Here is a 27,006-nt window from a genome sequence, read left to right on the forward strand (position 1 = left end):
GTATTCATGCGGAAGATATCGGAGACGTTTAACGCGAGCGATTATTCAAACATTGCAACTCTGGAACCACCGCAGAGCAGCCGCACGAAATTCGAACACGAGGCGAAATCATCGAGTTCGCTCCTCAAAGGTTCGCCCGGACGTGGCCTGACCGGTAGCAGCTTGTGGCCGCATGCGGGCGCATTCGATGGTTTGTAGCCAGGCTGCCTCCAAGACGCCTCGTAAAAATTGTCTCAAGTAATATGAGCTCGCATTTGTGAAAATCACATTTTTCGAGACTGCAGCGTGGCCACTTTCCCGCGTTCACCAATAGATGGCTGCACCATCGTCCCGAGTTCCTATAAAAACCCTGCGCGTTTCTTGGGCCGGGCTTTGCTCAAAATTCAAGAACTAGGGAGCGCGCACTTATTCAGGTCGAGAAATTGGATACAGCTATGGGGATTATTAGCAAGGCACTTATGGGACGGCAATTCTGCGCGCTGCTCTTCAGGGCTCAATTTGCATCGCCGCATAAATGCACGACCCGCAATGCGTCGACTGCTCTGGACGGTACGTATGATGCGTTATCTACCACCTCGTGATAATTGTGGGTTCCTCAAATACATGCTCGGCAGAGAATGCAGGTACGTGACAAAATTTTAACGCTTTCCGATCGGTGCCGTTAATTAAGGAAATATATCATTTCTGTTTCCCCTTATCAGTTGCACAGCTATAGCGCGTGGCTCGACCGTCATACGTCAAATTTTTTCCCGAGAAATGTGCAGAACATTTCTTGCTTCTAAAGTTATCAGCGAAGATTTTCACGTGCGCATTACTTGCCATTCGCAATCAAATACTTTTAATTAGCCTGTGATGGGTAACGAGCCGGTCAAGCACCCTAATTGTGATAACTGTACTGGCGCATAAATGAAGACAAAAATAATAATCGTGATCAGCCTTGACAGCCACACGGAGCTCGTCGCCGTCCAATCCAGAGCGCAAATTGGCACGCGTATTTATGTGCGTGTAATCAGCTAGCCCACCTTTGAACTGCAAGGCCATCAGCACCGTGCGAATAATGCGCGTGATAAGTGTTTATTTATTCCGTATAATATGGCGAAAAAACACTCGATCATGATTCGCAGAACTTTTGCTTGGCCCAATTTGCTTGCACCTTTATTGTTCTCGCCCGAGTCTCCTCAGTACCTTCCTTGCTTTTACCGGCCGGGAAAGATAAGACTGAGATGACTGAGACTGAGATGACTCCTGTCTTCCGTGCGAAACACGATTCAAGTGCCGTGCCGTCGTGCTTGTGTTACCCTAACTGCCGAAGTTGCATATTATATATATATATATATATATATATATATATATATATATATATATATATATATATATATATATATATATATATATATATATATATAATTTCAGGTTGGTTCCTTTGAGCTTCTATTTTGGCGCATTTACGAGCCATTTTTCTTATTATTTGCAGATAAACTAGCAAGCAAGCCTAAAGAATAAACATTGTTTGCAAGCTTCCTGTCGAGCGGGCTAGTGCAAACTATGCATGTAAGGAAACGCACACTGCTTATGATGCACAGCACGTGAAAGAGATGTCCGCAAGCTGAACTGTTGATATTCGATCAGGTTTCGATACTTGAAGCTCTACTGGTACTATCAGGGGATAACTCTACATAGGCGCATCTACCAGGGGGGGGAGGGGCAAGGGGGACGCTAGCCCCCCCCCCCCCCCTACCCACTGAGAAAAGTTAGGGGGGAGGAGCCCCCCCCCCCCCCCCCCCCAACTTTCGACAGTGGTCATTGTCGGCTGCACACTGGGAAACCATCAACTGAGGCGAAGTTTTACTTCTACACATCAAACACTTATTTATATAATGAAATTTACCCTGTGCTTCTGCTGTGGAGATCGTTGTCCGTGTCTCACGACCACGCACTGTAGGTTCTCTGCGCCTATGCGAAGCTTTCGCGCTTTGCGCTACAGCATTGCAGAGAAGGCTATATATATACCGCTGAGTAGGGGCTCTTAACGTTATAGAGCACTCCGTCATCATTTTATTCTGCCCTGCCTGAAATTTACATAATCGACGACGCAAATACGGGCAGCAGTAAACGTTTTACGGACCGATGAAACGGTCTTCCTGTTTCCGGAAATTCATTTTCTTTCATCGGAAAGGAATAGCATCACCGCTGCTGTATATCCAATTTGCTGTGAGTCGATGAGTTTGCAGAACTGTTGAGTGTTTTAGTTGCGCTGCGTTGGGGGATCTAAAGAATGTTTCCGCTTGAGTTGCCGATTACCTGCGTCGCCTTGCCAACGTTTTTAGATTAACCTAAAAACGTTGGCCTTGCTTATAATCATATGGTAGCTTGCAGCGAACGCGGCGGCTTGGAACAAGGTGAGAAATAAAGCAGTGGATTCGAGTACATCGAGAAGCCCAGCTTTCAAGCTTGTCCCGCAACTCATAGGCGGAGAGTACGGGGGGGCTGCGAGGCCCTCCACCGGACTGCTTCATGGGGAGCAGAGCCCCCCCCCCCCCCCCCCCCCCCCTGGCGCCGGCCCAGGATATTTTTTAAGAGCCCATGGCTTCGGTCCCCAACCACTGACGACGAACTTTTGGCCGTCCTGTCTGGCAGCTAATTCACAGGGGGCTGTTTATGGCCACTTTTTTTTTTTTCATTTCGGGCTTTTAAAATTCGGGTCATGGTCCATTGACAAGACAAACATTCACTGCGAAATTCCCCTCGAACGAATTTGTAGGTGCAGGATATGCAAGGGCGTCCGCAGAACTTTTTGCAGGGGGGTGCATACGCAGGGGGGGGGGGGGGCATTCAGCACTGGCAGCGTTTCTTTAACTGCCGTGACATGAAAGGCAAGATTAGTCCAAGAAGGATCCGTTGATGGGCGAGTTGGTACATGTCTTGAAATATACTGAGTATGTGCAGCGCAATGGTACGAAGACAAGAGAAGACACACAAACGACATAGACTGGCGCTGACTTCCAACTGATTTATTGAAAAGCACGAAGCCCGCTTTTATGCATGCGCACATGTTAGCAACAACTCAAACGCATCATGGGTGACCATACAAAACCTGCATCTCTTTGTCACTTAGATACACACTTGGCGTACTTACACACTTGCTACCAGACTTCTTAATATGAGCTGCCTCGATTATTTCTCTTTCTGTTTTCGTTTTTGCATGCTTGATAAACGTCGCGTGATCAAAGTGCGGAGTGCATTTACACTTGCTGCAGTGATCTGCAAGATGTCCGCCTGATTCGTTTTTTACATTCAAAAAATGCTCCCGTGCTCTGATGTTGAAACATCGGCCCGTCTGGCCAATGTACTCTTTTCCACAGCTGAGTGGTATCTTATATACCACTTGAGTCACACAATCAGTGTTACGATGAACATGCTTCTTCGTGCAGGATTTTTTCTTTTCTTTGGTGAGCATAGGGCAAATCTGGCCTAACTTACATGGCGCAGAAAACACCACTTTGACATCATACCTTTGGGCAATCTTTTTAAGATTGTGGGAGAATCTATGGATGTATGGTATCACCTGCGGTCTTCGTCGATCTTTTTCTTTGTGCTGGTCAGGTTCCTTTTTCTTTATGCTCTGTAAAACTGATTCACAGACAGCATTGACAAGCGACGACGGAAAGCCCGCAGCGCCTAAACGTCGCAACTGATTGTTCAGACTGTCCGAAGTGGTGTGTAGGCAGCTTTTTGCTAGTGCTGATTTCACACATGACGTCGCGATCCCCCTTTTTACAAGTTTAGTGTGCGCGCTGTCATAAGGCAGAAGGCTCTTCTTTGTCCTGGGGTTATACATATAGCAAACATGGTCATTGTTGAAGGTTAGCTTGAGATCTAAAAATTGCATACTGTTGTCACTTAGCCTCTCACAAGTAAAGGTTAAACCACGTGATTCAAAGGTAAAAACACTGGTAATCATCCCGACAATGTTTTCAAAATCTGTGGGACTCAAATCTGGTAAAAAGACTAAGTAGTCGTCTACGTATCTAAAAATACTAATGACTTCTGAATCAGCAACCCGCGCATTTACACGCCTGTCAACAGAGGCTAAAAATATGTCACAAAGTATCGGTGCGACTGATGACCCTATGCATATGCCACTTTTCTGCACGTACTGTTGTCCATTAAGAGAGATGGCGGTTGACTGGAGGTAAAATTGTAAAAGTTCTAAGAAGTTTCCACTGTTTAAGCCGGTAGAATTCTGGAAGCTGAGCTCCCCCGAATGTTCGATGATTACCAGTGTTTTTACCTTTGAATCACGTGGTTTAACCTTTACTTGTGAGAGGCTAAGTGACAACAGTATGCAATTTTTAGATCTCAAGCTAACCTTCAACAATGACCATGTTTGCTATATGTATAACCCCAGGACAAAGAAGAGCCTTCTGCCTTATGACAGCGCGCACACTAAACTTGTAAAAAGGGGGATCGCGACGTCATGTGTGAAATCAGCACTAGCAAAAAGCTGCCTACACACCACTTCGGACAGTCTGAACAATCAGTTGCGACGTTTAGGCGCTGCGGGCTTTCCGTCGTCGCTTGTCAATGCTGTCTGTGAATCAGTTTTACAGAGCATAAAGAAAAAGGAACCTGACCAGCACAAAGAAAAAGATCGACGAAGACCGCAGGTGATACCATACATCCATAGATTCTCCCACAATCTTAAAAAGATTGCCCAAAGGTATGATGTCAAAGTGGTGTTTTCTGCGCCATGTAAGTTAGGCCAGATTTGCCCTATGCTCACCAAAGAAAAGAAAAAATCCTGCACGAAGAAGCATGTTCATCGTAACACTGATTGTGTGACTCAAGTGGTATATAAGATACCACTCAGCTGTGGAAAAGAGTACATTGGCCAGACGGGCCGATGTTTCAACATCAGAGCACGGGAGCATTTTTTGAATGTAAAAAACGAATCAGGCGGACATCTTGCAGATCACTGCAGCAAGTGTAAATGCACTCCGCACTTTGATCACGCGACGTTTATCAAGCATGCAAAAACGAAAACAGAAAGAGAAATAATCGAGGCAGCTCATATTAAGAAGTCTGGTAGCAAGTGTGTAAGTACGCCAAGTGTGTATCTAAGTGACAAAGAGATGCAGGTTTTGTATGGTCACCCATGATGCGTTTGAGTTGTTGCTAACATGTGCGCATGCATAAAAGCGGGCTTCGTGCTTTTCAACAAATCAGTTGGAAGTCAGCGCCAGTCTATGTCGTTTGTGTGTCTTCTCTTGTCTTCGTACCATTGCGCTGCACATACTCAGTATATTTCAAAAAAAAAGATTAGTCAGTAGTTTGTAAGCTGCGAAATTGAATGGCAAACCTGAAGGCCAGGACCTGAGTGCGCTAATCCAGCTGTGTAGCTTATCGCAACTGCATAGAAAAATATTATCCGAAATTCCAAGGGGGGGCAGCTGCCCCCCCTTGCACCCCCCTCCGGACGCCCATGAGGATATGTTGTGTTGATGAACAACTAAAGAGATCATTTAAGCAATGACAAGTTAAAAAGTGTTTAACCGCGTAGCGACTGGTTTTCCTAACACGAAAATGCTAATAAGAATACAAGGCAATCCGACACAGTCAGTTAATGCTTTCGCGCACACCTGCCTTCCAATAAAAAAAACAAAGGGTAATTTCTTGGTCCTCTACAAATGGGTACCCTTAGACATGACTGCCTATAAAAAGTGCCGAGAAAATACGGTACGCATTTATTATTTATCAGCAGAGGGTCTTACTACCTGATCGGTGACCGAAGAGCAGCTCAAATACTCGTCCAGAAAACAACCTTTGGCGTAAGAAGTCGTAACCCCAGCTTCGCACAAGGTGTAGTGGTAGCAAATGGTATTTGCTTCCTCCTGAGAATTATTGTTGGTCATCTTAAATTGAATTCAGTGGCATAGCTAAAACTTCCTGCGCCAGCATACTCTGTCTTGTTCGGTGCGTGTTTTAACAAAATATAAGCCTGCCAGTAAAAAAATTCGTGAGATCCCACGCATTGTGGGAATCGATTTTATGCGATGCAGTCAGCGAGTAGCAGCCTATGCGCCCTTTTTCGCTATGAGCCAAGCGTTGCGAGGTCGATTGATGTCCACGTGTAAATTGAAAAATGAATCTGGAGTTTCCACTAGAGATCTTCATAATGTCATCTCAGTGTCGGTACCTAAGCGACTAGTTATATAGAATCCTTTAATTTGAAAGTCGGTCTCTATCTCTATATGTACCGGCTGTGCCAGCTAACTTGGACTAGGAGGAGGAGGAATAAACTTTATTAATTGAATAAACTTTATTATTTTAATAAACTTTAGATTAAAAAAAAAACCATGCGCTCTAGGAAAGTTCTACCTGTTGTATATTAGCGGTAGTCATGTGCACATACAACCTTACTTTTTCATGCTAAGCCTAATTATTTAGCTTTAATTAGCCAACTTTTTTATTCTTGCTCGAATCGGTAAAATATTAACTTTACGTTGTACCTCCCCTCAAATAACCCCAGAATCAAGCATTTATTTTTTGCTGAAATCTGCCTTGTTGATTTTTTCGAGAAAAAACAAAAGCGCACGAAAAAAAAATCGGCAGATCCCACCCAATGTGGGAATCGATGTAATGCGAAGCAGCCAGCAAAGAGCTCCATACATCGTCTTGTTTGTCATTGAGGCTAATGAAGTCATTCATGTCATGACATCTAGTTCGCTATATATCGCGAGATTGTCATACATGCATGCGTACACAATCTGGTATAGGCCATGCTAATGAAACATATATTCTGCTACATATATACGATGCGTGACCTGCTATTTATGTTCGTCACGCACTCCTGTCATGCCATACCAATTTTGGTACATATTCAGTTAACAAAACGGCCGCGAGTGCACCATGAGCGTGGCGTCTAAATCATGCCCTACATGACATGCATGTCATGATTTTCGTGTTACCACCCCTTATTTATGTTCGTCAGACAGTCACGTCGCGCAATACCAATTTTGGTGTATATCAAGCTGGTGAAACGGCCGTCAGCGCACCATGAGCGTGGCACGTAAGTCATGCTTTACATGACATGCGTGTCACGATTTTCATGTTAACTCCTGTTATTTGTGTTCGTCACATAGTCATGTTGCACAATACCAATTTTGATGTCGGTCAATCTAGCGAAACGGCCGAAAGCGCACCATGAGCATGGCGCGTAAGTCATGCTGTGCATGACATGCGTGTCATGGTTTTGATGTTAACTCCCGTTATTTGTGTTCGTTACACAATCCCGTCGCGCAATACCAATTTTGGTGTATATCAAGCTAACGAAACAGCCGCCAGGGCACCATGAGCGTGGAATGTAAATCATGCTGTACATGACATGCGTGTCATGATTTGCACGTTTGGACCTGTCACCTATGTTCGTCATACACTCTTGTCCCGCCATACCAATTTTGGTATATATGAAATTAGCGAAACGGCCGCAAGAGCACCAAGACAGTGGCATGTAAATCATGTCGTTCATGACATGGATATCACGATTTTCATGTTATGTCCTGTCATTTATGTTCACCATAGAGCCATGTTACGCCATACCAATTTTGGTGTACATCCTATTAACGAAACGGCCAGGAGAGCACAAAGTCGTAGGCGGCTGGATGGATGGATGGATGGATGGATGGACGGATAGATAGATAGATAGATAGATAGATAGATAGATAGATAGATAGATAGATAGATAGATAGATAGATAGATAGATAGATAGATAGATAGATAGATAGATAGATAGATAGATAGATAGATAGATAGATAGATAGATAGATAGATAGATAGATAGATACGCTCAAAGTCGCAGAAGTTCGCTAAGAAATGCTTCGCATTTAATATGCAAAATATAAAATAGACGCGCGCTCGAGCGGCGCTACTCCAGCGCTTTCAAGCGTTCTTTATTTGATACACGGCTGCATTCGTTCATCACCGCACTGTACAGGGCTTCACGCTTTATGATGGACGTGTCAGCAGCATGTTTTGATGCGCGTCCATCAAATAGCGTGAAGCCCTGTACAATGAACGAATGCAGCCGTGTATGAAACAAAGAACGCATGGAAACGGTTGAGTGGCGCACGAGCACGAGTCTAGGTGTTTCATATTTGGCGTGTTTCACGCGCTTCTGTTTTTTCTAGGAAAAATGAACCAGGTAAATTTCAGCAAAAAATAAGTGCTTGATTCTAGGGTTATTTGAAGTGAGGTATACAACATAAAGTTAATATTTTTCCGATTAGAGCAAAAATGAAAGGACTGGCTAATTAAGCCTAATTAATTAGCACTTCATAGTGAAAAAAATACAGGTTGTATGTACACACGGCTACAACAGGTAGAACTATTCTAGGGCGCAAGTGTTGTTTTTTTTAAGTCTTGGTCCAACTTAGCTAGGACAGCCGGTAGATATATATACCGGGTGTCCCAGCTCTCTTTAGCCACAGGTTAAAAAATACAATATTTGAGGCAGGCGAGTGAAATCAGTTGCAAATTGCTGACAGTCACTTTGCGCACTACATATTTTTTGTTTTGTAACTAATTAATTAATTAATTAATTTGTGAATTAGTGTTATTTGACTAAATTGCTAAATATTGACTTTAGGCAAGAAATGCGACTTGCAAAGTTTGAGAGGAGCGTTTTCTGAAACCCCCACTGCATTATTTGCGATAAAGAAAATCTCACGTATATATACCATTTTTTTCCAAGCTGCAAAGAAAGCCCGCGAAATACAAAATGAACCACGTGACCAGCGCATTTGCGCGCAGCGAACCTGCTGCTCTCAGCCGTGGTTTGAGCGACCGAAATTAGCTGCTGCCGCGACTCGCCGGCTCTGCTGCATCGGTAGGCCGATAAGTTAACGGTGGTTTCTTGGCCCGCGTCAGCCAGCTGGCGCGCGTGACGGTGCAAGTTGCGAACGCGGGCCAAGAAACCACCGTTAACTTAACGGCCTACCGCTGCAACGGAGCCGGCGAGTCGCAGCCGGAGCTGATTTCGTTCGCTCAAACCACGGCTCAGAGAAGCATTTTCGCTATGCGCGAATGCGCTAGTCACGTGGTTCTCTTTGTATTTCGCGGGCTTTCTTTGCAGCTTGGAAAAAATGGTATACGTGAGACTTTCTTTACTGCAAATAATCCATTTGGGGTTTCTGAAGACACTCTCGCACTTTGCAGGTCGCATTTCTTGCCTAAAGTCAATATTTAGCAATTTAATGAAATAGTCCCAATTAACAAATTAATTAATTGCAAAACAAAAAATTGGCTGTAGTGCGCAAGGTGGCTGTCAGCATTTTGCAACTGATTTCACTGAATATCTGTCTGTTAACAGTGAATGCCTCTGTGTAAAAATTTGTTAGCAGTGAATATGCACAATGGGGGCGCCCCCTGCCATGTCCTTGTTTAAGACGTACGCATTAAAGTCATATGCATGTGTGCCCTGACGAAGGCCGGTCCCCGGCCGCAACGTTGGCAATAAAGCATCGTTTTTCGTTCGTTCGTCCACTTCACTTCAGCATCTATAATTCTACCGAATCCAGGAAGACCTTCTATATATATATATATATATATATATATATATATATATATATATATATATATATATATATATATATATATATATATATAGTTCAGAAAGGAAGACAAAACGTGCGAAACAAGTTTTACTAACGTTTCGGCAGGAGGGCCTGCCATCGTCAGAGTGAAGGCAGGCCCTCCTGCCGAAACGTTAGCAAAACTTGTTTCGCACGTTTTATCTTCCTTTCTGGATCCACTTAACTTCATCCTCGCATGTATACATATATATATATATATATATATATATATATATATATATATATATATATATATATATATATATATTATACAGAAACATTCTGATGGGTGTGTCCAGATAAGATCGAACACGAGGTCCCGGTCACCATTCCCAATTGTGATAAAATTTACTGTAGGTCTAGGCATTACACCCAGAACATTGGTTTCGCAGTTAGTTTTGCGAGAAAAAATTTTGTTCGCCTGAAAAAAAAAATATACAAATTTTGGCCGCAAAAAACACTTTTCCGCCAATTTTGCGATTTCTCAATTTTGAGCGCACCTAGGGAAAAAACGGTGCACTTCTTCGTCACAATATTTATTCCCCTTAAAGAACAAGTGAAATACAATCTTATGAGTCTATTATTTCCCTTGCTTGTCGAAGCACGTTTGAAGAAAAAAATCACAAACTTGGCAAATCGCACAAAATACCTCTATTTGAGGAATTTATTGCTGCAAGCAAGTTAAAGTGAGGATAATAAAAATCGGTACATATTAACTTTCATACTTTCGCTCTCTTTTAAAATAATTTGCGTGGTTTTATCGCGCTCCGTTTTACTTGATAATTGGGATGAAACGTAAGTGATTTACCAAAAACGCCGAACTTTGAAAATGATTTTCTCAAAAAGGCCATTTTTAATTTTTTTTAAAGTCCCTCTGATTGTAGTCAAGGACGTCATCTACCATTGTGCAGAAAAAAACGTTGCATTATTTTGGTTGCTAACAAGTTATAGTGCGTCAAATGTGACCATGCCAGCCTAGCGGCCGCGTCGTTCGTTATGGGCTGAAACTCGCATATAAGTTGCTAAAAATACTTCTACGTGACATAATCACGAATCAGCAGCTCCATACCAACAAACCAACATACCAACGGCCTTTAACTTTCACAGTGATGCATTACTTCTCTCGTTTGTCCTCTGAGCGTAGTTTGGCGCGCAAGCGGAGCTCATCCGCAGTCGAAGCGGTACTCGTGTAATGCGAGTGCCCGCAGCATCGAGCGGCCGCTGCTGCAGGTTTGTCAAGCGGCTGATCCCAAGACAAAGCTTGATTAACCATGGCACCGGCTGCGCATTTGTTGGTATGGAGCTGCTGATTCGTGATTATGTCACGTACAAGTATTTTTAGCAACTTATATCCGAGTTTCAGCCCATAACGAACGACGCGGCCGCTAGGCTGGCATGGTCACATTTGACGCACTATAACTTGTGAGCAACCAAAATAATGCAACGTTTTTTTTTCTGCACAATGGTAGATGACGTCCTTGACTTCAATCAGAGGGACTTTAAAAAAAATTAAAAATGGCCTTTTTGAGAAAATCATTTTCAAAGTTCGGCGTCTTTTGGTAAATCACTTACGTTTCAGCCCAATTATCGAGTAAAACCGAGCACGATAAAACCACGCAAATTATTTTAAAAGTGAGCGAAGGTATCAAAGTTAATATGTACCGTTTTTTATTATCCTCACTTTAATAACTTGCTTGCAGCAATAAATTCCTGAAATAGAGATATTTTGTGCGATTTGCCAAGTTTGGGATTTTTTTCTTCAAAAGTGCTTCGACAAGCAAGGGAAATAATAGACTCATAACATTGTATTTCACTTGTTCTTTAAGGGGAATAAATATTGTGGCGATTAAGTGCACAGTTTTTTCCCTAGGTGTGCTCAAAATTCAGAAATCGCGAAATTGGCGGAAAAGCGTTTTTTGCGGCCAAAAGTTGTATATTTTTTTTTCAGGCGAACAAATTTTTTTTCCACAAAACTAACTGCGAAACCATTGTTCTGGGTGTAATACCTAGACCTACAGTAAATTTCATCACAATCGGGAATGGTGACCCGGACCTCGTGTTCGATCTTATCTGGACACACCCTGATGAAGCTCGGACCCCGTGCGAAACGTAAATAAAAAATTGCTTCGCTGCGCGTCTGTTTGCTGTTTCTGTGAATATTTCACCGGACCTAGAAGCCCTTTGTTGTTTTGGTATATATATATATATATATATACCACATGGGGAGAGTGAGAGAGAAATGTGGAAGAGCCCCCTCCGGGAAACTGATGATTTTTTGGTATTTGTTAAACCGGGTGATTTTGAAGAAAGAGTAGCAGAAGTTTTAGAAATATTTAGTAACAATAGTCAAGGGCTGGAATTCATGGTTGAGTTACCAAATAGTGACAAGCTGCAGTTTTTGGATGTTGAAATAGCTGCCACAGCTGGACATGTATGCTGGTCGTACAATCCACGAACGGAAAAACCGTTACTTAGCTATAGTTCGGCTCATTCTAAGGTCGTAAAGAGTGGCATAGCATTTTCATGTCTGAGAGCAGCACTGACGAAGTCGTGCCCAGAAAAGATTAGCGAAAGCTTCAGTCAACAAATTAGCAGGTTAAAAAATGCAGGGTATGAAAAACACGTGCTGTGTAGATCAGCAAACAAGCTGATTAGTTACGTACGAGATAACTCCAGGAACAAAATGACAACAAAAATTCGGCAGATCCCACGCACTGTGGGAATCGATGTAATGCGAAGCAGCCAGCAAAGAACTGCATACATCGCCTTGTTTGTCTTTGAGCCAAATGAAATCATTCATGCCATGGCATCTAGTCCACTATATATCGCATGTTTGTCATGCACGCATGCGTGCACAATCTAGTGTATACCATGCCAATGAAACGCATATTCTGGTATATAAATGCATGACCTGTCGTTTATGTTCATCACGCACTCGTGTCATGCCATACCAATTTTGGTATATATCACGTTAACTAAACGGCCGGAAGCGCACCATGACAGTGGCATGTAAATCATACCGTACGTGACATGCATAACATGATTCGCATGATAAGACCTCTCATTTATGTTCGTCATACAGTCACATCGCGCAATACCAATTTTGGTGTATATCAAGGAGCAAAATGGCCGCGAGTGCACCATGAGTAGAGCATGTAAATCATGCCATACATTACATGAATATTATGGTTTTTCATGTTACCACCTGTCACTAATGTTCATCATACAGTCACATCGCGTAACACCAATTTTGGTGTATATCACGCAAGCGAAACGGCCGCGAATGCACCATGAGCGTGGCATGTAAGTCATGACATTCATGGAATCCATGTCATAGTTTTCATGTTACCACCTGTTATTCATGTTCTTCATACAGTCACATCGCGCAATACCAATTTTGGTGTATACCAAGCTAGCGAAACGGCCGGGAATGCACAATGAGCGCGGCATGTAAATCATGACATACATAACCTGCATGTCATGATTTCCATGTTACCACCTCTCATTTACGTTCGTCATGCAGTCGCGTCGCGCAATACCAATTTTGGTGTGCCAAGCAAGCGAAACGGCACGAGTGCGTCATGAGCATGACACGTAAATCATGTGCATGTCATGCATGTCATGATTTTCATGTTACCACGTCTCATTTACCGTCGTCGTACAGTCGCTTCGCGCAATAGCAATTTTGGTGTACATCGAGCTAGCGAAGTGGCCGCGAATGCATCATGAGCGTGGCAATTAAATCATGACATACATGACATGCATGTCATGGTTTTCATCGTACCAACTGTCATTCATGTTCTTCATACAGTCACATCACGCAAAACCAATTTTGGTGTATATGAATCTACTGAAACTGCCGCTAGCGCATCATGAGTGTGGCATGTAAATCAGGTCGTACATGACTTGCACGTCATGATTTTTATGTTACCACGTCTCACGTTCGTCATACAGTCGTGTCGCGTAACACCAATTTTGGTGTATATCACGCAAGCGAAACGGACGCGAATGCACCATGAGCGTGGCATGTAAATCATGACATACATGTCATGGATGTCATGGTTTTCGTGCTACCACCTGTTATTCGTGTTCTTCATAAAGTCACATCGCACAATACCAATTTTGGTGTATATCAATCTAGCGAAACGGCCGCGAGTGCGCCGAGCGTGGCACGTAAATCATGTCATACATGACATGCATATCATGATTTTCATGTTACCACGTGTCAGTTATCTTCGTCATACAGAAATGTCTCGTCATACCAGTTTTCGTATGTATCCCTTCATTTAAACGGCCGCGAGCGCCCCGAGACTATGTCATGTAAATCATGCTGCACAGACATGCGCGTCATGATTTGCATGTTAGGACCTGTCATTATGTTCGTCATGAACTCTTGTTACGCCGTACCAATTTTGGTATATATGAAATTAACGGAACGGCCGCAAGAGCCCAAAGGCCGTGGAATGTAAATCATGCTGTTCATGACATGCGTGTCATGATTTTCATGATATCACCTGTCATTTATGTTCGTGATAAGGCCATGTTATGACACACCAATTTTGGTATACATCCGATTAACGGAACGGCCAGGGAGCCCAAAGGCCGTGGAATGTAAATCATGCTGTTCATGACATGCGTGTCATGATTTTCATGATATGACCTGTCATTTATGTTCGTAATAAGGCCATGTTATGACAAACCAATTTTGGTATACATCCGATTAACGAAACGGCCAGGAGAGCACAAAGTCGTAGGCGGCTAGATAGATAGATAGATAGATAGATGGATAGATGGATAGATAGATAGATAGATAGATAGATAGATAGATAGATAGATAGATAGATAGATAGATAGATAGATAGATAGATAGATAGATAGATAGATAGATAGATAGATAGATAGATAGATAGATAGATACGCTCAAAGTCGCAGAAGTTCGCTAAGAAATGCTTCGCATTTAAAAATGATAACAGGAAAAAGATGGTGTCTATACCATATGCGCACAAAATTGCACATAACTTAAATGTAGGCAATAGGTTTGACCTAGAAGTAGTGTTCTCGGCGCCCAACAGGCTTGGTAAAATATGTGCAAGATTAGACCGTAAGCTTTCCTCAGCAGAAAAGACTAACAACAACAGATGCACGATAAATCACAAAATTCACAGCATATCCACGGGGTGAATGATGATGAGTGGGGCGAAGCTACGGAGGGAATCATCTGTAAACCGTGAAACTCTTCCGTGAAATGCGCCCAGTACATAATATAAAGAGTGTGAAACATCGTGTATATATTAAACATCAAACTTTTATTGTACTGTTGGTTTACGTGGTCCCTTCATTATCACTTGTGATCGGTGAAATGCAAGAAAGAAGTCCGCTCCCGAGCGAAAGAGCGCCAAGAGCGACCGCATTCCCCGCTCGCCCTGTGCGAATTAAAGGCAAGGCTAGAGGGAAGACAGGACGCGCGTTCCACGACGCGAGGTCGGTAGCATGCCCAACGAAAGCCAACGGAACGCGATCGTGCAAGTGCTCCGGCTTCGCAACGCCTCATGGTTCCATTAGCGTCCCAAAACCAAACATATTGCTCAAGGTGTGCCTTGCGTTTTTCGTAGAAATAATTTCTTTATCATGTACACTAAGACGAAAAGTTGAAAGCTCACTAGAGTGTATCGCCCGCAAAGTATGTCTTTTAGTGTGATTTAACTCTCGTACGGCAGGGTCCTCGCGCCGTTGCCGGTCCACCTCGCCCGTTGACGATCGGGCGAGGTGGCTACATAGAACTACTACTACTACACTTTAAGAAAAACATCTGGCGTTCTTTCGTTCTGCTTTTACAAAACATCTGGCGTCTTTCGTTGGTTTATTTCATCAATCAACGGCGTTTTGAACAAAATTTTTATTGTTTAATCACGCACAGGAGAAATCTCACCAGGCACTACCTTGGAGGTAAACAATGGCTGCTAATGGCAATGAGAGACAGAAGAAGTCGGCTTTTAGCTAACACTTACACTTCTACTTCTACTAACGTTTCCTACTGGAACATGCCAATGGCTGCTAATGGGGAATGAGAGACAGAAGAATTCGGCTTTTAGTTAACGCGCACGCTGCGAATTTTTTATTGTTCAACAACGCACAGGAGAAATCTCCCACCGGCACCACCTTGGAGGTCAAAGCGTAAGACTTGTTACTCACTACTACGAGCACGACGACTACGAGGGACGAACGGGTGCCGCCTTAAGGAGCTTCGCCCCTAAAAGTAGGTTTGTTAGATGTAAATTGTCCGTTGTATATTGTTTACCCCTATCTTGTGGAAAAGTATACATCGGGCAAACGGGTCGGTGTTTGAACACCAGGCTGTCAGAGCATAAGAGGGCCTTGGAAAAAAATGATCATTCCCACATAAAGGGACACTGTTCTCAATGTGGCTGTCTGCCACTGTTTGATGACACCTCCGTCGTTTTCCATCATGTGAACCAACAGTTATGTTTTTTTTTGTTCGTTTTCTCCTTGATGTGGATTGAAGTCCCGTCAAGGAGATGATCGACGTCGATGAAGCAGGAGGCAGGTTGGAGGTAATAAAAACTTGAAGGTATATTGTAGCGAAATATTTACAGTCACATGTACATCTTGCCGAAGCACACTGATGATAAAATAGACATCAACAGCGTCTTACTCTTCTACTTAACTTTTCTTAAGTTAGAGCCTAGAACACTGTTGCTACATACGAAGAACCGAGTCTCACTGTTCGACCACCGAGTGGTTACGGCCCAGACGAAAGTTGCATCGTACGGAGTCTTACTGATCGATCAGTTAAGTGATTACAGCCTAGACTGAAGGGAAACGAATTCCGTCCAGTCTTAAGTACCTTGCGGTAACAAAGAAAAAGGGGAGGTGGCCACTGGTGGTCCGCCTCGACATTCCCTTATCCAATCCGTTTATCCTCATGTTAAGCTACTCCCTACTGGGCTGTCCCTAATCTCGACAGCAGTGTCTTTACAGTGCAGACAGGCGTTTTGGCACTCTTTCCCATCATGGCTCTCTCTTTACCCCACGCTCTCAGGAGTTCCCACGGTTGCAATACATCTGTATCGCACACCTGAGGCACTCGCGCAGTTTCTCACGCTCATCGAGTCGAACCCCCGGTGACCGTCGTCAAGACTGTTCCGGGAAGACAATTTGCGTGTCCTCGCGTTCCCGCGTTCGGACCGTGCATTGTTGCGTCTCAACCCTTCTTTGCCGTCGGCGCGCCTAAAGCGCTTGGGGGTCAAGCAGAAGATGCTTGCTCTCCTCATTTTCCCACCCGTTCGGGCTATAATCCCGAAGCCGACCTCTGAGAACGGTCGCGTACTCGGAACTCGTGGAGGAAGGAGGAGGAGGAAGGAAATGGAGGAAAGGCAGGGAGGTTAACCAGACGCGCGTCCGGTTTGCTACCCTACGCTGGGGGGAAGGGATGAAGGGATTAAAAGAAAGAAAGAAGAGGGAAGAAGGCACTGTCAGGGTACATATGCACCTGTCCATTGAATGCCTACAAGCGGTCGTTTAAGCCGGTCGATTTTAAAAACAGCAGTAATGCTCGCGTCGCTTTGGGCGCCAGCGTGGGAGCGAGCTGCCTCAATGGAAGCCGTTTGCTTTCCGTTGATAATTGCACAGTCAAAGACCATGCCGAGAGAGCCGCGAAAGAAGTTTTGTATAATGCATAGTGCCGCGCCGTCTCTTGGTACGATCGACTTATGAGCGGCAGACATAACACGTCCCCCCTAAAGAGTACGCTGGGCTGTTCTACGCTCAGTGGTACGATAAATCACTGCCGCGATTAGGTCACTGGACTTTCTAACCATACAACCGTCTACACAAACATCAAACACAATTGCGAGACAACACAACAATAAAATACAAGAAACGTAAACAAGTACATGCTAAACCATCAAGCACACCATTGCTGCTTCAAGCAGTATGATCACTAATGTCTGTTTCTTGAATTGACAATCACACAGTCCACAATATACAGCAGCAAGTGGGCAGGAACATTCCCGTCCCCCCCAGTTGGCATGGCACTTATTCTGGTGGCTTCCATAAACTATTCTGGAGTCTTGATAATGCATCAGCATTACCGTTACATACGCCCTTCCGATGTTGTACTGACACATGATATCGCTGTAACGCCAGCGCCCATCTTGTCAATTTCGCCCCGTGCGGAGTCGAAGTTGTAAGGTACGACAGCGGATTGTGGTCGGAAACGACGTTTACTATGGCACCAAAAAGCCAGTAGTCAAACTTCTTCAAGGCCCATATTATTGCGAACGCTTCCCTCTCAATGGTCGACCAGCGCATCTGGGTCGGTGAGAAGCGGTGGCTTGCAAAGGCGATAGGCTTCTCTTGCCCCTCGGCTGACATTTGCGCCAAACATGCTCCCGCCGCCGTAGCTGATGCGTCTGTGAAAAGCCAGTAGGGCTGAGATGGCTCTGGAGTGTTAAGCGCCACGGCCTCGCACAAAGATCGTTTGAGAATCTCAAATGCCGCCTGGGCTTCCTCCGGCCAGGGTATCTTATTAGGTACCGCTTTCTTTGTTAACAGCGTGAGCGGGCTCGTCACCTCTGCGTATCCTCGGACGTACTCGCGATAGTAGCCGCAAAGTCCTAACAGGCTGCGTAGTTCCTTTTTGGTGCGCGGTGGTACCAGGTTCTTAATCGCTGCTATTTTTTCAGGGTCTGGTGCATGTGTCCCTGAACCGACAATATGCCCCAGGTAATGTATGTGGGATTGCGCAATCTGACACTTCTCCGGACTGGCTTTCAGTCCCGCCTTATCTAAGGCCTTAAGAATAATGTCGAGATGCTTTAAGTGCTCCTCCCAAGTACTAGAAAAAATAGCGATATCATCAAGGTATGCCGTGGCATACATTTGATGTTGTGACAAGAGTTTATTCACCATTCTTTGAAAGGTTGCCGCGGAATTTTTTAGCCCGAAAGGCATCACTTTCCATGCGTACTGACCCTCATGCGTTACAAACGCGGTGAATTTCTGACTCTTCTCTGCCATCGGTACCTGCCAGTACCCGCGCCTAAGGTCCACTACCGTAATGAACTGCGCTCTACCTACTCGGAAAATCAATTCCTGAGGATTCATCATAGGGAACGCATCTGCTTTGGTGACAGCATTTAACGCCCTGTAGTCCACACACATGCGGATAGTCCCATCTTTTTTTCCAACGCATACCACCGGGTGTGCGAACTCACTCTCCGTGGGGTAGATCAACTTCGAAGTCAAAAGTTCGTCAACTTGCCGGCTGACTTCCTTCTTTAATAGTTCCGGCACCCGATAAGGAAACACCTTTTTTGGCTGGTGGCCCGGTTCTATTTCTATCTTATGTTCGTCTACCTTCGCTATACTCGGGGTGCCGTCAAAGAGTGTGCAATGTCTTTGGAACACCGCCTGTACTTCCGCCTGTGCGTCAGCATCAAGGTGAGCAACCTTCTCGCTCGTTAGCACTAGCTCTTCCCGCTTTATAGTGGTTGGTTGTGGAGCATATTCCACCTCCCCAAAATCATGGTCCCCAATATGACTGACCCTTGCATAGTAAGGTCGAATGTTGTTGGCGTGGACACTTTTCACCTTTCCCTCAGATGTTTCAACGCGGTAAGAGTGTTCGCGCTCACGTCCAACCACTGTGAATGGGCCTAGCCATTTAGGTGACATCTTACAATTCCGATCATTGTCGAAAACCACAACTTGGTCGCCAACGTTAAAAGCTTTGAGCCTGGTGCTGCGATTATACGCACTGGCGTAACTCTCCTGATGAGTTGCACTCATTAGCTCAGCAATATTAGCGGCAGTCTCGAGCTGCTCCTTAAGTTGCTGTAAATACTTAGCGGGGCTTTCTCTCAATATTGCCGGCACCGGCATTTCTCCCGTCCTCGTCCTCTGCAGTATTAGAAGCGGTCCCGTGGGATTCCTTCCATACAATAGACGAAACGGAGCTACTCCTGTTACCTCATGGGGAACTTCCCGATAAGCCCATAAAACCATTGGGATCAATTTGTCCCAATTCTTAGAGTCTCTGAATGACATGATACAACATGTTTTTCAGTACTCGATTCCACCTCTCTACAACTCCATTACTCTCTGGGTGTTCTGGGGTTGAGAATCTTGGTGTGCAGCCTAATTTCTCCAGCATCGTTTGCGTGAGCTGAGATTTAAAATTAGTGCCTTGATCGGAGCAGATCATCTCCGGAACGCCTGTGCGACTGAAGATCTCAATCAGTGCATCACAAGTTGCCTTAGCTGTCAAAGAGCGCAGTGGGACCACCTCTGGCCACCTCGTGCAAAGGTCCACTAAGCATAGCGCGTACTTATGCCCTCTCGCTGACGGTGTGTCCAGGGGTCCGATTACATCTACATTGACAACTTGGAAAGGGTGTTCGGGTCTAGTGAGCGGAGTTATAGGCACCCTATCCGTGCGACGCTTGTCTGAACGAATTTGACATTCATGGCACGAACGACAATGCTCTAATATCTCCTTCGCCATACCTGGCCAAAAGAAGTTATACTTAATGCAAGCTTTTGTTTTCTTTGGCCCTAAATGCCCCCCGCATAGTGACTCATGGGCTAAGTGCATTACCTCAGTACGCTTATCTTTGGGGACAATTAGCTGACTCACTCGAGTGCCTGCTATTGAGTCGCAGTGGTATAATAGTCCGTCTGAAATGAACATGCCGGATTTCCCACTACGAGCATCTTCCCAACATTTTTTTAGCGTAGTGTCGCCCAACTGCACTTTGCGGAACTCTTCTCTTTGGCCTAACGACGCCTCCCTTTCTTCATCAATTTGCGCATCTTCCCCGGAAACGTCTTTTTCCTCCAAGGTAAGATTGCAGGCCACTACTTTTGGTTTCTCTACTGCTTGTTCTGCCTCATGAGCAGGCTCGGCCGGTGCTCGACAGGGTGCCAGAGGGCTGCTGGCCTTCAACAAAAGTTTCCAATCTTCCTCGGTCAACAAACAATCTGTGCCCTCGACGAGCTCATCAGTTAACGCGCAGAGTAGGTCGACGCTCTGAGGCTCCGTAACCTCTCGCGGGCTATTTAATTTGACCGGCAACGTAGCTAGCCTTGCCTCGATCGTTTTACCAAAAGCAGACACCAATCTCACCTTGCCACGCGACTCTATTAGACTACGCGGAAGCAGACTCTCCCGAATGACGGTTATCTCACTCCCCGTATCCAAAATCGCATCTGCGGCTATACCTGCACATGATACAGGAATTAACTGCAGTTTATTTGTGCCTTCACCCTCGTGTTTCAGAGACTTCACCTTTGCGCTAAGTACTCCATCAGGTGTTTCAGTTTCCGTCTCGTGGGATAACGTTACCTTTTGTACCTTCCGCTTTGGCTCGATAGCCTTTTTGGGGTTGCTCTCCTGATCACTAGACTTCGGGCATTCTCTAGCGAAATGGCCTGAGCCGTGACATAAGTGGCACTTCAGAGCCCCTTTCTCTACTCGTGTCGCCGGCTTCTGCCCCATTTCTACAGTTGGTTGCTTTGAAGCACGCCCTTTCCCTTTCGCTTGCTCGAAAGTTTGGAGCACTTTAGCGATCTCGGTTGGCCTAAGCCATCCCTCGCCTTCCCTTAATCTCACATACTCAAGACCCTCCGTACTGAGTCCCGATTTTATACGGTCAGCAACCATGAGTTCGGCCATCACTTCTACCGTGTCGGCCTCTCTCACTTGGAGGTAGTATGAGAAATACGTTTTCACGCGGGACGCGAACTGCGCCCACGTCTCTTCCTTTCGCTTTACTGCTCTTTCAAACCTCTGCAGATACTCTGCCGGAGAAAGCTTCAGTTCCGTCAGTACTGCTGCTTTAACTGCCTCGTAATCTGCACTCTCTTCAGGGTTGAGGTTACGCAGTAGGTAACGAACTCGTTCGGTTAGTGCTGGCAAAACCAAATGCACGCGACTCTCATACGGTACTTGGTAAGTAGCAAACAGTTTTTCTACTTCCTCAAACCATAATGGCACATCCGCGTCACTCGGCAGGCGAAACCCTTTCAGCACTTTTGCACATTGCTGGACAGAATCGAAACACCGTCGCCTCTGATCACCCGTCTCCGACCCAGAGTTGGACAACGTGCCATTGAGACGTTCCGCGTTCATTCTAGTTTGCAATAGCTTTTCGTACTCAATCTGTAGATTGAGCCTTTGGATTTCAAGTTCGAGCGTTCTCGTTTCACTTGAATTCGGCAAAAACTGAGATGCCTGCTGCATCGATTCTTGCCTTTGAGCAGGCACTCTCGCCTCAGCTGATTTACCGGAATTTAGACTACCATCATTTGATGGCTCTCGATTCCGATCCACTTCCGCCACACTCGTACCCTTATCTCCGTTAAACTCCATTGTTTCAGCACCCCCGCGTGTTCTCACCCTGTGCTCTACACATAAACGGCCATGCCAACTTGAGAAAGACGTAAGAAATTCTGCTCACCCTTTGCTGAATGCTCTGTCGTTCCTGGATCTCCTCCACGGCACCGGAGTTGACTGCTGTGGGATCGTCTCGACGTTGCCGCTGGTGGCTGTTGGATGCCTTGCCCCTCGGGTCTTCTCAGCGCTGGTCCAGTGTATGGTGCTGTAGAGCTCGCCGATCCCTGTCAGACTGCGCCAGTTATGTTTTTTTTTTTGTTCGTTTTCTCCTTGATGTGGATTGAAGTCCCGTCAAGGAGATGATCGACGTCGATGAAGCAGGAGGCAGGTTGGAGGTAATAAAAACTTGAAGGTATATTGTAGCGAAATATTTACAGTCACATGTACATCTTGCCGAAGCACACTGATGATAACATAGACATCAACAGCGTCTTACTCTTCTACTTAACTTTTCTTAAGTTAGAGCCTAGAACACTGTTGCTACATACGAAGAACCGAGTCTCACTGTTCGACCACCGAGTGGTTACGGCCCAGACGAAAGTTGCATCGTACGGAGTCTTACTGATCGATCAGTTAAGTGATTACAGCCTAGACTGAAGGGAAACGAATTCCGTCCAGTCTTAAGTACCTTGCGGTAACAAAGAAAAAGGGGAGGTGGCACTGGTGGTCCGCCTCGACATTCCCTTATCCAATCCGTTTATCCTCATGTTAAGCCACTCCCTACTGGGCTGTCCCTAATCTCGACAGCAGTGTCTTTACCGTGCAGACAGGCGTTTTGGCACTCTTTCCCATCATGGCTCTCTCTTTACCCCACGCTCTCAGGAGTTCCCACGGTTGCAATACATCTGTATCGCACACCTGAGGCACTCGCGCAGTTTCTCACGCTCATCGAGTCGAACCCCCGGTGACCGTCGTCAAGACTGTTCCGGGAAGACAATTTGCGTGTCCTCGCGTTCCCGCGTTCGGACCGTGCATTGTTGCGTCTCAACCCTTCTTTGCCGTCGGCGCGCCTAAAGCGCTTGGGGGTCAAGCAGGAGATGCTTGCTCTCCTCATTTTCCCACCCGTTCGGGCTATAATCCCGAAGCCGACCTCTGAGAACGGTCGCGTACTCGGAACTCGTGGGCGCCAGCGTGGGAGCGAGCTGCCTCAATGGAAGCCGTTTACTTTCCGTTGATAATTGCACAGTCAAAGACCATGCCGAGAGAGCCGCGAAAGAAGTTTTGTATAATGCATAGTGCCGCGCCGTCTCTTGGTACGATCGACTTATGAGCGGCAGACATAACACCAACTAACCAGGGAAATAGTTGAAGCGTTTCACATTAACAAGCGAAAAGACTGCTGCATTAGTCAACCATCAGTTTCATTAAGTCATCGGGAAGTCACGTTCCTGGAAGGGCCTTAAATTGTAGGAATGCTTCTGTTGCGCCCTCATTCTTGCTCCTATTTCCGTTTTAAGCGAGTGTTGATTTCTTGTTGAACGTCTTGCAATAACCCTAGATTGTGCATGGTTTTTTATAGTGTACAAGCTGCTCGTGTTTCGTTAACTTTTGGTTTTTGTATCGCTTGAGTGTGCGCAGATAGTTTGGTCCTAGATAAGAATACATTGACTGTCGGTTTATCTTCACACGTGCATAACTTATCCTTTCACAGGAGTGTGCAAAATTTTGTCTTTAATCAGGTGATATTGAGGGTTGGTTCATTTCTGTGTCACTCGGGGGTGCTTGGGTGCATATATATTGAAGTATTTTTCCTGAAATAAATTCAGTTGCGAGTGTAGCGAGTGTCGTGTCCTTTCTGTTTCTTTTGTCCCCGTCGAAAGTGCGCTACCTAACCATATAGGCATAATGTTCTCCTGTGGTACTTGTCAAAAAGGAGGATGGAACATGGCGCTTTTTAACACGAAAGTGTTTTATGCTGGGGTTCACCAAGACTTTCATGACGCATTTCCGTCATGGAAATACGTCAGCAAAATGAACGCGATCGGATGGCAAAGAAAAAAAACTATAAGAAAAAGTTCCGCTGACAGGAGTCGAACTACCTCACCACGACCTCCCAGTCCGTGGTGATGGCTAGCGGGCGTTTAACTCATTGCGCAACCACCAAACACATGAAGGAGGTTACACGAACGTGCCTTTTATCTCTCGCACATTCCTCTCACAGTGTTCTTAATTCTCTGGGTGGTGTCGCCGTATGGAAGCGGTAGAGTGAGGTAATGTTTGGTCTCCGCGCGCCGTTGCTACGTCAGTTCTATTCAGCGCGTTTCCAATAGACCTTGTCAACGAAGGTTCCCTGGGAGCCGCCATAAGCCTCTCTGGGCTGTTAACATGCGTGACCCCCCAAAAATGCACTGCCGAGGCTGTGACATCAGCTTTTGTACTCCCGTGCAACAGTTCAGAAAAGAGGGGAGCCTTCTCTCCGTTGAAAAGGTGTATAGGAGAAGCGTAATTTTGTCAATGCTTTAACACACCGCGAGGTGGCGGCTTTAGTCCAAGCCTCATGTCACTGCCCCGTTATAAAGAGGACACTCACAGCATCCATCCATCCGTCCGTCCGTCCATCGCTCATAGCACCGATCCATATCTAAAAAAAAAAAAGAGATAGCTCTCCGACGCTCGCCTGGCTGTCGTGCCGCGTTCCCCGCTCGCCCTGTAGAATATCACGGCCAGGCTAGAAGGAAGAACGTGTTGTTGGGCGAGTTGGTGCTTGCTGAATGACATAATGCAGCGCTAAAAACACACACACCACAAAGTAAGGAACACAAACCGACGGGACAGAAGGAAGACACGCCTCGCGTCGCGTTTCTCTCCGCGTTTCAAGACGCTTTGAAGGAGTGTATATTGAGTATCAGTGTTTAATATGTGCTTGTTCATGCCACCTTTGTGCGAGATTCACCATATGCAGTGTCCAGGTATATGTTAACAACTTCAGCTACCGCAAGGATTTTAAATCATGATCATGGGCGTAAGTCGTCGGGACGGAAATGAGCCACTATGCGTCAACGTGGGTGCGTCCACATCAAGCTATGCTATATCTGCCAAACACTAAGAGACATTGTACAAGCTCTCATATTTCAAAGCTCTATAAACATTCAACTAATACAATGACACCCTTGACTTTCGTGTTATACCAATTCATGTGACAGAGGGATGAGCCATTTTTGTTTTTTGTAGATTATCGGCACCTCAACAAAATTACAAAAAATATGTTTACCCTTTGCCCCGTATTGACGACGCCCTAGACTGCTGTGCTACCTATTTTTTCAACTATCGACCTTCGTTCCGGCTACTGGCAGATAGCCGTCGACGAGATGGACCGCAAGAAGACCGCATTCGTCACTCCTAACGGTCTTTATCAGTTCAAGGTGATGCCCTTCGGTCTGCGCCGGCCACTTTCGAACGAATGAAGGCTTCAAATGCTACACCTGCTTGTGTTATCTCGACGACGTCATTGTTTTTTCGCCCACATTCGACTCACATCTCGATCGTCTATCGGCACTTCTTGGTATGCGCTTTCCGTAGGGCCGGACTTCAACTGAACTCCCCCAAATGCCACTTCGCCCGTCGTCAAATCACCATACTTGGACACCTCGTCGATGCCACACCGCCCAGATCCAGAGAAAATTGACGCCGTTACAAACTTTCCTGTTCCGAAGTCCACAAAGGATGTTCGCTGTTTTGTCGTGCTGTGCTCCTATTTTCGATGCTTTGTTAAGGACTTTGCGACCATTGCAAGCCCCCTCAGAGACCTCTTGAAGAAAGACGCCCCGTTTTACCGGGTCCCTGATCGAGCCTTATTTTTTTTCTCAACTTACGACCCTGCTTACAACGCCGCCAACCTTGGCCCACTTCGACCCAAGGAGGTTAAAGAAAAAAATTTTTGAACCTCCTTGCTTCGACCCAGCAGCTTCAACCGAGGCTCGCACTGACGCCAGTGGTCACGTTATTGCAACACCAACGTGAACATGACCGTGTTATAGTCCATGCAGGCCGACTTCTGTTTCCCGCCGAGCGCAATTATTCCATCACACAGCGCGAATGCCTCGCTCTTGTGCGGGCGGTCGCCAAGTTTCGTCCATACTTATACGGGTGCCCATTTCGTGTCGTCACCGATCATCACGGGCTCAGCTGGCTAGCCTCACTGAAGGATCCCACAGGAGTCAGGACGACTCGTTCGCTGGGTCCTACGCCTGCAAGAATACACGTTCTCTGTAATGAATAAGACAGGGCGACTGCATCAGGATGTGAATGGCTGATCCAGCTACCCTGTTGAAGAAGCAGCCGTTACTGACTCCATCGCAGACGTTTTTAATGAAGCTGCTAGTCGAACCATGAAGGCGGCAGTGGTGTTGCAGAAAACTATCAACATAAACGGGCATGTGCCACAGAATTCGGGCAAATCCCACTGCTCACCGCTCCGGCGTGGCCTGTAATAACCCTGATGTCTGATGTCTGAGAGAACGAGTACAGAGAGAGAGAAAGAAAGATATATAGCACGCGCTCTGCGATGGAGACCGTCAAACCATAAAAACTGACAAAAAAAAACTCGTCGCGCCGTTGCCTCGCAACCGCCGAGCACAGCGCGCTCTGCGACCGATGGAGACGCCGCACATAGCGCCCCACGACATTTTAAAGCCATGGGACGAAAAGACCACAGCTGGTGTGACGCCATGTAAAGCCGCGCTCTTGGGGACCGCCGCGCATAGCGTCCCATGGCAGTTTAAAGCCATGGGATGCAACGAGCACAGCTGGTGTGACGTCATGCAAAGCCGCGCTCTGCGATGGAAACCACCGCGCGTAGCGACTGATGGAGACGCCGCGCATAGAGTCCCATAGTAGAGTGTACTATTCTAGTACACTCTACTCATAGTAAAGTGATGGGACGTAAGGAGCATAGAGTTTCCTAAAATTAATTAGAGGGGACTCTGGCGCTGCGATCGTTCAGCCACCATGGGAATGATGGT

At 45.7% G+C, this 27,006-nt stretch overlaps 1 protein-coding gene across 2 annotated transcripts in view; it reads left to right on the plus strand.

Moving 5' to 3' along the window:
* The first annotated feature begins 350 nt into the window (after positions 1–350).
* Positions 351–27,006, plus strand: part of LOC119401262 (isobutyryl-CoA dehydrogenase, mitochondrial) — an 88,427-nt gene continuing 61,771 nt past the window's right edge. For both annotated transcript variants that reach the window (XM_037667943.2, XM_037667944.2), the window contains exon 1: positions 351–549. In XM_037667943.2, the coding sequence (XP_037523871.1) occupies positions 435–549 (115 nt within the window). In that variant the 5' untranslated portion in view covers positions 351–434. The remainder of the gene's footprint in view (positions 550–27,006) is intronic.

This window comes from Rhipicephalus sanguineus, chromosome 8, assembly GCF_013339695.2.
Source record: "Rhipicephalus sanguineus isolate Rsan-2018 chromosome 8, BIME_Rsan_1.4, whole genome shotgun sequence".
NCBI lineage: Eukaryota > Metazoa > Arthropoda > Arachnida > Ixodida > Ixodidae > Rhipicephalus > Rhipicephalus sanguineus.